The 12,771-nt window shown below is 45.1% G+C and overlaps 1 protein-coding gene across 6 annotated transcripts in view; it reads right to left on the bottom strand.

Annotated features, from left to right (window-relative positions):
* The window catches only part of Gria1 (glutamate receptor, ionotropic, AMPA1 (alpha 1)), a 318,674-nt gene that overhangs the window by 91,602 nt on the left and 214,301 nt on the right, over positions 1–12,771 (bottom strand). For all 6 annotated transcript variants that reach the window (XR_388348.2, NM_008165.4, NM_001113325.2 and 3 more), the window contains exons 8-10: positions 9,618–9,722; positions 1,639–1,749; positions 490–696 (exon numbers count right to left, since the gene is read on the bottom strand). Coding sequence is in view for 5 of the 6 variants with exons in the window: in NM_008165.4 (NP_032191.2) it covers positions 490–696; positions 1,639–1,749; positions 9,618–9,722 (423 nt within the window). In the remaining variant the exon portion in view is untranslated. The remainder of the gene's footprint in view (positions 1–489; positions 697–1,638; positions 1,750–9,617; positions 9,723–12,771) is intronic.

Genomic DNA, 12,771 nt, shown 5'->3' with positions numbered 1-12,771 from the left:
TTCTGGAAAAGGAGTTAGAGATGGAAGACAGCAGCAGAGGCTCAAGGTGAGGTGGAAGCTGGGTAATTGGAAGCTACGGGGCAGAAATTACAGGAAAGATCTGTGACTTGACAGTGAGCTTGGATGCAGGTGCAAGTAGTCCCGGTGGGACTAAGGACTGAGAGGAACACAGATGACTCTTAGTAGATTAATATGAACTTTGTTATCTGTCCCCAGAGAGCTGATCCTGGAGCTAATTGTCCTGCCACCTGCCCTGGAAAATCACCAATTGGATTGACAGACACTGAGCCAGGTAGAGTGAATTAGGACCAGGAACTTGGACCCCCATGTCTTAAGACAATAGATGGCTTCCTATTCAGCAGCAACACTAGTCAATTTGGGAGTCAATTTATGCACAGAGCCATCCAGCTATGAAATGATTTCCTGTCTGGTTCTCTCCTCTGTCCTTCATGATAACGACCTCCTCCTCCTCCTGCCCCAGGCACTTACTCCATAGACTAGCTCTCCCACCATGCCATTCCAGGCCTTTGTGTCAGGATCCCGGGCTCCGTATTTGCCGTCGCTGACAATCTCAAGTCGGTAGGAATAGCCCACGTGCTTGGCGATCTCCGCAGCCAGTTCCACGCAGTAGCCCTCATAGCGGTCATTGCCTTCAAATTGGTTGGCATTCTTTTTAAGCATCACGTAAGGATCTTCCTGGTGGGGAAACAGGACAGAGGGTGTGGCCTGTGGGTGCACCTGTGAGTGGGGAGGACTTGCCTGCCAGAGGCATATGCGTCCAATGTTGGTATGCATTGGAAAGTCTCTCTTGACTCTAAATAAATTCCATGAATTTCTCTTCCCTAGCCCATTATAAACTTCTAGGGAAAAGAAAATAAATGCTGCTAAAATAAAAATTTGTATCATACAAATGTAATGCAGCTTTCCAAATTATGTTCTCACTGTGATTTTTGAAAATTATTTTATGCGTATGGATGTTTTCCTTGTATGCACGTCTGTACACTACCTGTGTGCCTTGTGCCAGAGGAGGTCAAAGAGGATGTTAGATCCCCTGGAACTGGAGTATAGACAGTTGTGAGGCACCACATGGATCCTAGGAATGGAACCCAGGTCCTCTGCGATGGATGGATGTATAGTTTTAAAGATACCTCTTAACAGAATGTGACTCTACTGAATGAGGCACATATAGATACTAGAACAACCTAGGGTCACCTTTGTATATATATGGTATATATATATATATATATATATATATATATATATATATATATATATGGTTTTATATATGGAGAAAGTGACTTAGAAGATCAGATGTAGCTTATTCAACGATGTAGGGCGAGTCTCAGAGATGCTGAGTGAAAACCCAGAACTGCTTATGTACAAGGTTTTTTCCCAGTCTCTGTGGTTTTATTGTTGTTGTTATTATTTTTTTGTCATTGTTGTTTTATGAGACAGTCTCACTACATAGCAGAGGCTGGCCAGGAGCCCTGCCCTTCTCCTTAGCCTTCTGAGTGCTGAATTGACAAGCACGCATGCACGGCTGTGACTAGCTTCACTGTTTCCCTTCATGGCATTTCACACTAAAGTGGGTCCTTCCAGACCGAACTCCAGGTAAACCTGATGAAGGAGTATACTCACGAGGATAGTCGTGACGATGTAGGTTCTATTCTGGACGCTTGAGTTGTCCCCTCCAGCCTGAGCGTCCGTGGCTGCGGGGACAAATTTATCATCTTCATTCCAGTAACCAATCTGTTAACGAGAAGAAAGCAAAACACAATCAGAGGAGGGATCTTGGCGCTGGCTATGGTGGCACACAGTGATTGGTGTGCCAGAGTTCAGGATGCTGAAAGCAGACACAGCAATGGATAAGATGGTCCGCACCTTCCCTCTACATCCCTCATAGTGGTGGCTAAGCCCAGAGACTGCCCTTCTGGAAGGATAAAAGCCTAACTCTTTATATAAACTGAAGAGAACAAGGAAAATGAGGGCTGTGGGGTTTAATTTCTTGCAGCTGTTTTCACAGCCAATCCACAACTGCCCTGCACATTAACCCTTTATTTGCCTGAACTTATTCTAAACTGCAGTTTGAGCCACTTGGTTAAATAAATGCTGCTCTCATTTTTAGAGCACCTACATCTTCCCATCCAAAATTAACTCCTGGAAAACAGTACCATCCTCCACTTACTGCTGGCTTTTCTGAGTGTTGCCTGACGGGTTATTAATACTTTGTCCAACGTATCTCAGGAAAGTTATTGAACCCCAATTATGAGCAAAGTTCTCAGCTAAAACACTTAGTGGTGTGCAATGAGGTGGAGGAATACAGAGATGTCCAAGAGGGAGTATTGTCCCTGGGAACAGCACTTGAGAAAGCATAAACCACACAAATACACAGCCCAGAACATGTTGAGTGGGTGAGTGAGTGAGCAGAGGACTTCAAGTTCAGTGGGTAGCAGTGAGGGTTCACCTAGGAGAGAAATGGGGAGCATGGGTCTAATACCAGAGTGTTTTGAAGACTAGGCTAAACAGTGGGGACTATCCTTTAAGGCAACAAGGACTCGTGAAAGGTTTGGGACAACAGAATGACCTAGCTAACACTTGCACACATATGTGTGTAGACATGCACACATGGGTACAGCACATAAATACACACACACACACACACACACACAAATTCACACATACATTTAGACTGTTTAGTGTGCGTGTACGTGAGTACGTGTGTGTGTGTGTGTATGTGTGTGTGTGTGTGTGTGTGTGTGGTGTGTGTGTGGTGTGTGTGTGTGTGTGTGTGTGTGTGATCTTCAGCCATTTACAATGGCAGCTATACACACATTCTTGCTTTGGCTCAGTGCTCAGTGAGTTTTCTGCCATCTCATCTGCTTACTTCCTGCAGCTGGGCAGTACCTGCTCTCGATCTGGGACACCGCCCATTCATCCCTTCCCACAGCAGCTATTCTGACTGTGAGCTGGAATCAGTTTACTGGTAGTGAATGCTTTTCTAGTCCTTCTAAATGCTTTAATTCCTTTCATCCTTTTTGGAATCCCATGACATTTGCCAGATTTCACTCCCACATTAAGTGTGAAGACACTGAGATGTGGAGAGGTAACCTCCCCAGAGCCACAGGATAAAAACACTGGTGCAAGAGTTGGAAAGCTTCCTTGTCCCAAAGATCACAGGTACATGCTGAAACTGTCTCATTTGTCCATGGGTGCTAGGAATGGAATTCATGCTTTCACGGCAGGCACTCTGTTGATTGAACTATCTCCTTAGATCTAAATGAGCTTATATTTTCCTAGCTGTCTTGTGGGAAAAGAAGACACGATCTTGCCAGGTTTGGTAGAGACATCTGGATGCACAAGTTCACGTTCACATCCGCTATGAACCAATAGACTCATGTGGATATTTGGCTCCATGACTGGATGCATAGGAAGCTGGCAAAAGTGTCTGAAAAGACTTTGTACATGAGAGCTTATGTCTCTTCCTTTGGGCAGTGGGCTGGATTACCATTCGGGACTTTGATTCTTGTTGAAAGTAAATCAGAGTAAGGAGTTTGGTAAAGATTGGGGCCCACTGTTCAGGAGAGGATTTAAAAAAAAATCTGACAAGGAGAAGTCTTCTCCTGGGGCCACTTATTATTTTTGATCTCGTATTTTCCATCTGCCTCTAAAGATTCTTTGAACGTCGGAAATGAGTCCAGATGATAGAGAGGATATTCTTAAGTGGATGAAGTTTAAAGAGCAGGTGATCACAGAGCTGCGGACTCAATTGATCTTGCCTGCAGCCATCAGGTTGAATTTGTACATGGGTACCCCAGCACTGCCTTTGAAGCCACAGCTTCCGACTTCCCCAAATGAGGGTTGTCATATCCAGTTGCCTATTGTGGCAGAGATGGCTAGCTGACTGCCACCAAGCGATCCTGTTCGCCCTTCATCAGGTAGAGCTAGCAGGACGTGGCTATCCTTCCCCAGCCTGTTTGGCATCCCATTGGGAGGAACTGAGGGATGTGCCTCTTTTCCAGAATGGTCTTTCCTGAGTTTTTAGCAGCTTTACCAGGTTTCCCTTCCCCGTTTGTTGCTAAATGTTGACAGCTAGAACAGGGCAGCAATGCTTTCTTCACCCGAACCCTTAGCCTAGGCCCTAAGACTGAACCTCGCCCGTGGTCTCAACCAACTAATCTCAACTTTAAACACTTCTACCAAACTCGTCTATCATAGCTTGCTGTAATTTACGTTTCTTTGTTTCTAATGAGCCAGATCACATAAGCGAGCAAACAAACAATGACAACTTGTCATTCACCAAACAAGAGATTAACTTGCCATGGAATAAAGAGCTAGGTTTCAGAGCACAGTCCTCACAGCACTTAGCCAAGATAGCACATCTAAAAGGCTGAAGTTAATAACCTTATTGTGACTTTATCTCAGAATATGTTGTAGAGATGCTTGGTAGAGAGATAGCCAAAGGAACAATCAAGGAAAAGAGCAATGCCTACACAAAGACAAAGCAATGAGCCAGAGAAAAGAGCAAGTATTGATGCCCAGGACTCTGTGGGCTGAGATCGGGGGCATACTGTATTTTCCTGGAGGTAAGAAGCCACAGTGACAAGTTCAAAGCAGTATGATTTGTTTTGTATTTTAAATAGACTCACCATCTCTGACTGTGGAAATGTGGTCATTGTAGTGAGGTAGGAGTGTACACAATGGGATCCATGGTAGAGAAGAAGCTGCTGGCCAGGGCAAGGAAGCTGACGTGAGCCCTGGGTTGGGTAATGAAGATGGAGGAATAGCTGTATTGAGGTTGGATCCTAGGCTAACATTAGTTTGTATGTGGAAAGTTGGATGTCACAGACTTAAAACTTCTAGGGGGCGTATGGAATTGAAAGCTGTGTTTTCTCCTGCAATGAGAAGATATTGGAGATACCAGAAGGAATTCTGGTCACCATGGTCTTTCCAACCCATTTATGTACAAGGTTAAAACTGAGTAACCAACCTAGGCCAGGGAAGAGGGACTCAAACCAAGTTGAAAGGGGCGAATGTCAGGTGCCACCAATAAACACCAAAGCAGTCTGCCACACAATCAATGGGCAAAGGGGCTTGAGTCTTCATTGCTGGCCCCCAGATGAAAGAATCTGTAATACAATGCCCTGCAATGCTCCTGTGGGTGGCCACTATGAGACTATGGGATCCCATCCCAACGTGGCAAGATGTTTTATTCAGAGAAGGATTCCTAAGCCCACCTCGACATCATACATATAAATGGGACGTCTTAAGACTGAACATCACTACAGCCAGGGCCAAATCTGCTCTCTGAAACTTTAAGCTTGATGGATGGAGGCTTAGCAGCATCTCAGTGGGATGCTAAACTGCACCAGGATGCCTAGGGAGCTTGCTGGTCCTGAGTCAGCTGGATACAGGTGGGATTGGTGTTTCTCAGAAGCCCTGAACCAGGAAGAGAAAGCTCTTGTTACACAGGGCAGGTAAGGCCTTGTGATGCTCCTGAAACCATCACAAGGTCACTCTTGAAAAGCCTAGGTATTAATTTGCCTGGATCCGGATTGAGTAAAAGTCCTGGATGTAGAGATTCAGAGGAATTGATTTTCTGAAAGGCTGATCCCTGTAGACAAAGGATGCTTAAGACCACATTCTAAGAAAGGATTTAGTCGCTAGAAAGTAAGTTTGAAAACAGCTTGGTGATTAAAAACCCAGGCGTAGCCACTTGCTTGTGGGTTTGAAGGCTGCTCTCTTAGTGCTGTATGTGCCTGTGCAGTGCATGCAGAGCTGGTGTGAAGTTTCTGTGGCAGACAGAGAGTTGTTTAAAACATGAGGCAGTGGATATGGGATGAATGCCCCTGCATGCCCGAGGCTGCTTTCCTCAACTTTGTACTTTGGAAGGGTAAGTATAGTCTCATTCAGTCCTTTGAGCTAACTTTCTTCTTTCCTTTTCTCCCTCCATCCCCTCCCCTGCTCTCCCTCCCTTACTCCCTCTCCCCCACCCTCTTTTAAAGTCAGGGTCTCATTACATAGCAAGGCTACCCTTGAACGGGCAATGATCTCGGCTCAACCTTCCAAGCCCTGGGGTTACAGGCATACCCCCTCCCTTGCATTAAAGATGATGTAACCAAGGATCAGAATGGCCTAATGACTTGTTCAAGGTCACATGGCTAGTACAGAGTACTACTGGCCTACCTATCCTTAAAGCCCCATCTCTTTCCAATTCAGTATAAGAACCCAATAGTCTGGGGAGAAAGCTTTGAACTTTTCTCTGGTACTAGCTTGTTTCCTTGCTTTGGGAATTTGCATTTCTGAATAGGTCCCCCGGCCATGTTTGTGAAAATGTCTGCTCATCCCTATAGTGAGCTGCTTGCTCTGGAAAGTCCTTGATGAAGCCAAGGTCTAGAGAAGACAGTTATGGGAAGTATCAGTGTCACAGCAAAGGTCCTGTAATCATTGACGAGGCCACACCAAAGGCAGTTTATAGAACGAGGAAGGTCCCTAACTCCACTTCTCCAGTAAACTATAGTCTAGTCTGGAGATGGATGGTGTGACTGGGAAGACAGACTGGTTAAAAAAAAAAAACACTACCACATGGAATCTTTTAAGTGTCATCCAAATGCTAGAGCTCAGAGGAACTAGAGGTTATCCAGCCAAATCCCTCTCACTTAATTGAAGATGCAGGCCTAGATAGGCTAAGCAACTGCCAGATCAATGACACACAGCTGGATGATAACTAAGCATATGTCTGACTCTCATATCTACTTCTTAAACTATCCCATGCCCTCAATGGACTGCTAATGGTAGACAGGAATCTGGCTTAAATTGGAAGGGTCCTATTACCTGGTAGAGAGGATAATCCTCACCAGCAGCCTCTCTATTCTCTTGTTATATAACCCCTGCCTATCTTGAACTTCTTCTGATCCCCCTTGCCTCATATTCTCTAGTGCTTGGTTCACATGCCTTGTGCCACCAGACCAGGCACAATCTCCATATTTTAATGGTGCAAAGGCATAGCTTTTATGCATTGTGCAAGTATCAAACCTTTTCCACTGTCAAGAGACAGTACTCCACAGTACTCACTGTGAGGATTGTGAGGTCAACCCAGGTTCATAGTTGCTTATTGTGCATCCAAGAGCAGCCACCTTGACTGTTCCAGCCCTTTACAAACCACCTATAGCATCTGTGTTTCACTGTAAGGTAAGAGCCACAGCCCGGCTCTCCTGAGGGTCTGAAAGCACTCTGGTTGGGGGAGGAAGTCATGAGTCTGTTGTCCCTTCCAGGAACAGCAGCATTCTCCTGGTGTGCCCTTGTCCCCCAGCACTGTCCTGATTGTGTCAATTTGATCCTTTCAGGCTTGACAGCAGCTGCAGATAAACAGGGAGTCGGGGGCCCTTAGTAAGGTATCTCCTTAGCTATTGTTCAATGAGACCTTGGGCAGCCTAGTGGGGCCTCTCTGTCTCAGTTTATCCATGGAGAAAGGAAGACATTCTCCGACAGAGCTGAGGAAGTCACATCAGACTGCCCAGATGCCAGTGTGTGCATCTGAAACGTTCCACAGCTACTGGACACACCCTTGAGCTAATCTAGGTATGATGTATGTATTCCCATTTCAGAGACATGGAAGTTGAGGACAGTTAGGATAGCTAAGGACTTGAGGAGAAGTAAGTACTTTTTCTAGCAGTAGTAATTAGAACGATCAAGCCGATGAAATCAGATAATGGTGGTGAGCAGAATAAGACTCCCCACACAAGATGTCCCTACTGTGTACATTGAGTATGACCATGTTTTGTTACATAGTGAAAGGACTCACAGCTGAAATGGAGAGATGTTCTTGGACCATCTGAGTGGGGCCCATCTAGCTAATAAACTCTTTAGAGTAGAGCCTTCCCCAGCTGTGCCAGTGGAACAGAGAGATGTGAAGTTTAGGATCCTGTGGATAGAGATGACACTACAGGCATTGAGAAGCCTCTAGAAAAAAGCTGGCAAAAGAGAAGACACCACCAGAGAGGAATATGGTCCGGGCAGCACCTTGAGTCTTTAATCCATCCAGGTGTGGAATTATCAGGTGAAATATTTTTGTGGTTTGAAGTCATGGTTTGCAACAATCTATGATGGCAACAACAGAGAATCTCACAGCCCTGATGAGCTGAGGCAGACTAGAAAGCAGAGGTGGGCTTTACTGTGGTGTAGGGAGCCGAGGATGTTGTATCCTCATAGCTATCTAGAATTTTCTGCAATGGCATCATTGCTCTATGTCTTCACCCTGAGACCCAACACCCAGGAGCCACACGTGGCTGTTCAGATCTTGATGTGTTTTAGATTTTAATTCATTAAAAATTAAATTTCAATGACTGATGTGGTCAGGGTGAGGATATGTAACAAAGCCTCGGTGACACAGGCTGTGTTTAAGGTGCCTTCTCAGAGACACAGAGGATGCTGTGTCTGAGGTGCCAGCTTGCCAGGTGCAGAGGCCAGCATTTAGAACTTCCAAACACATTGAGACTTTGAATTATCTCAATGAGCTCACACGGTCAGCAGCAGCATGGTGAGCTCTGTCTAAGGCTCAGAGAACTTGGAAAACTTGTCCAGATCCCAGATCTGAAGGTTTGGTTCCAGGATCCCTAAGATTCACAGTCCTCCAATGGTTTCAAAACCTTCAACAATGCCCCCTTGCTGGCTTACCATAAGGAGGGAGGTAAGGCAAATGAGATGATGCCTGAGGGCAGGGGACACAGAAGCTGCCAAGAGACAGAGTGAAAGCAGCCAGGAATGGTGTTTCCAAGGAACAGGCTTTGCTCTACTGAGGAGGTATTGACAAAGCAAAAGACAGCAGCAGGGTGGAGAGCCCATCCTCTTAGGTATGTGAAGAGTCTCCTGGGTGGAGAGGAGCGTGTGTATTCACAGAACTGAAAGAAACAAGATTATCTGAAGTGGCCCGAAGGAAGTGACAAAGGTCAAAGGTGGAGAGCTTGACAGTGACCAAATCACGCTGGGTCTTAGAGTTCAAGACCGAAGGATCTATATTTCTTCTTTAAAAGGTCCAGTATGAATATGAATATTACATAAAAACACATGTACATGTGTTTTTCACTCTGACTTCTGTTGAGAAGAGAGCATGACTGTGAGTAAGTGTGGACAATCAGAAGGTAGTGAACCTCTTCAATAGCACTCTAGAATCCTCCAGAACCCCCAGGAATATAACTGGCACTGTGTTCCTATCTACTACTTTATGTTATCAGGCTCTTACAAAAAATTGAGACCAAATCTCATTCTCTATCCTTGTCTTGTCTCCAGCCTCAGCCACTCAAATGTTTGGCTCAAGGGTGAAGGGAGTATGCAGGGCTCTCTCTCTGTGTGCTTAGAGTGTTTTCATATCCCATGGTTCTCAAACACTCTAAGAAAAAAATCTGGGAGTTGCATCCCCATTTTACAGAGAGGGTATCAATTCCTAGAGAAGGGAACTGACTTTCTCCAAATTCCAGGTTTCAAATGGCAGAGCCGGCACTAGGAGAGTCTAGAATTGACATTTCCTTACTCTCTTCAAAGGTGTAGGCAAGGCAGGTGACCAAGGCCCTCATCAGTGGCCTGAGCCTCCACTCAGCCCCATCAGCTAAGGTGGCCCTTACCTTGCGGATTCCATCATGCTTCATTTCGATCACATGGAGGGTGTAGTTGGTCCGGCGCCCTTTCTCGTTAAACTGCACATTTCCTGTCAAACCTTCAAAGCGCACCTGAAAACAGAGCCAAATGTTGAACAGTGAAGCTGCACACTCAAGTTGCATTTCATGTTTGCCCCTGTGGGTTTTATTATTGTTGTTGTTGCTGCTGCTGCTGGTAGTGTGTGTATATTGGTTTTCAGAGGTGGTATCTTAAATAGCTCAATCTGGCTTTGAACTTAATATGAATCTGACAAAGATGACCTTGAACTCCTCAACCCACCTGTCTTCCACTCCCACCCCACCCCAGTCCCCCACATCTACTTCCTGTAATGGGATAACAGGTAGATGACACCAAGACAGGCAAGCATCCCGAGTGTCTTCCTAGTCTGGAAGTCTGCTTGATTAGACTGTGGCTACATCCTATACTCTCTGAACAATGCACTTAGAAAATGGTTGGCAACCTAGGACCCCGTCTTCATCAAGCTGCACATTCACCTGATTTAAGCCATGGAAGCAAGTTACTCCTTCATAATGTCCCACTCCTATTCAAACACACCTTGGAACACATCCTGGGAATGAGGAAGATGGGCCAAGCTTGTCTAGACTGGTTTGGGGGTATATGTGCAGAACACCAAACTGTGATCCCAGAGTGAACTCTTAGGTGGACTCCTCTATTTACTGTCTTATGCCCGTGCATAACTGGATGTGTAAATATGCGATTGAGATCAGATGCATGACGAGAAGGAACATTCACAGGGAGCTAAGACAGGTTGATCTGAGTCTGTCAGTCAAAGTAGAAAACCACCCAAAGCACACTCCTAGAAACCAAGCTCTGAACCTTTGAAACCCCATATGAAGGAAGACTCGGGGCACCCTCAGTCATGTGGCTCTCTGACAGTTCTGACAGTGAACTTCTTCCTGACTTGTGCTCACACTCTTCTTTGAGTACCATGTTCTTGCTGCTTTACAGTCTCTGGGAGCCTTGGTTTTCTTCTTGAGTAACACACTAACAGCCTGGAAACACCTAGCCCAGACACAGACCAACATGCCAAGTGTTTTTTTTTTTTTTTTTTTTTTTTGTAAAACTTCAAACCCCAAGAGAGTATACCCTTAGCTAATTGGGTCGATCCATTCTCTCTTACTGCTTCAGGAAAGCATTAGCAGTAAGTCAGAGGGCATGCTAATGGGACATCTTCCCATCATCCTTAGCCAAACACTCTCCCCCACACCCTGCCTGCTCAGATGAGCAACTGAAGAAGGAGAAGCCGAGGGACTGAGGTGCCACTACTGATAAATTGGGAGGAGTCCAGACTAGAAGCCAGCCTTAGGATGGATGCCTTGAATATGATCAGAAAATGTTCTTTAATTCTTTTGTGAGTCCAGATTAATAAAATACCTAAACTCCGAAGAGCTGGATTTGTCTCTGGCTTCCCTGCCGGCAGCCAGGTGACCTGGAGTGATTCACCTGTTTCAGGCTCCAGGTTACAAAGTTCCTGCCCCGTCTATGTTACGGTGACCATAACTAATGCACAAGTGCAGTAGAAACAGAACTCACCCACAGAGACCTCTCATTCAGCCAGAGCATGCAGGGCCTTATAGATAGCTCAGATGGCTAAAACATCATTTGTATCAGATCCAAAAATCTACAGCATGGTAATTGTCTCTCTTCGAATGAGCCAGACTGAACTTGCATGGTACCTTCAAGTTCAAATTTCGGTTTGAAGGTCCATTGACAATGTGGGAACCCAAGCCAGCTGCTCTGTAGAGACTGAGTAAGCCTCCAGCTGAAGATGAGACCAGGAAATGACGTCACAGACCCTGATGTTGACCCTGTGTCCTCAGTTCCCTCCTGCCTATGACTGGTGAGGTGAGTCTGTAGCTGTTACAAATAGAGATTTTGCCTTTGGCCCAGTGCTGCTTGTACTCTTCCCCTCCAATAGCTTGAAGAAAAGTCATGTAGGATTTTCTTTCAGCTAGAAGTCAGAGAGGATTCTCTCTCTCTCTCTCTCTCTCTCTCTCTCTCGTTCTGTCCGTCTCTGTCTCTCTGTGTGTGTGTGTCCTTGTTCTGAAGCTGACCCTTTCATCCCTTCCTGGTTTGAAGTATCAGTAGGGAGGCCATGACAGGTCAAAAACACTGAGTGAATTATACAAGCTCTTTGCTCTTTCATCTGTAAGCTGGCAATATCATCACTCCTGGAAAAGTCCGGACCATCCTTCCTTTGTAGAAAGAAACCAAAACATGGGTGCAGCTACAAAGACGACTAGAAGTCGTGACTTTATCTTCTTCTGACTTTGATCATTGTGGTGGTTTAAATGGGAAATGTCCCCCATAGGCGTATATATTTGAATATTTGGTCTCAGGTTGGTGGCACCTTTTGTAGATGTTTAGGTGGTTCTACAGCCCTGCTAGAGGAAGTATGCCACTGGGAGTGTATGTTGCCATGCTTCCCTATCATGATAAACTCATCCCTCTGGACCAGGTAAGTCCAAATAAGCTCCATCTTTCTATAAGCTGCTTTGTTTTATCCCAGAAATAAAAGGTAACTAATATCGTCATCCTGGCCCATGCTTGGCTCTTCCAGTGTTTCAGGTTCAAGGTGGGTAACTTGGTTGGCAGGTTTTAATTTAAGTAACTTATTTAGACAGCAGTGGGGCAAATATTTGGGTTACTGGATGGTAGATTAATGGAAACAAACAGAAAAAAATCATCAGTAACAATACAAATGGATACCTGCGTTTTCTCACTGGTCTCAAATATCAATCTATTTAGTAAGAAGACACTACATGATCTCATGTGACTCAGTTTCCTCATGTGTTAGATGGATCTGTTTGAGTTAATTGTGTCTTAAGCTTATTTTAAGGGTAAATAAGATACTTTATGATTAAAATGTCTTTGCAAATGCTCAACAAGCTAGCTATTATTTATTGTTACTAGGAATGACCCCAACACTACTAACACTTCCCAAGCACTGTGCACTTATGAAGCTTCGTCTGCATTCACAGGAATCCCATGAGGCACGATGCTTATATTTTATGATTTCCCTTCACAAGGGGAAGCCAGAACTTCTGGTGCTAGGTGGTAAGAATAAGCAGTAGAGGCAGGCCAGAAACCCAGAGTTCC

Source organism: Mus musculus, chromosome 11, assembly GCF_000001635.26.
Source record: "Mus musculus strain C57BL/6J chromosome 11, GRCm38.p6 C57BL/6J".
Taxonomy (NCBI): Eukaryota; Metazoa; Chordata; class Mammalia; order Rodentia; family Muridae; genus Mus; species Mus musculus.
Note: the sequence above shows the minus strand (reverse complement) of the source record. Positions and strands in the feature narration are given on the sequence as shown.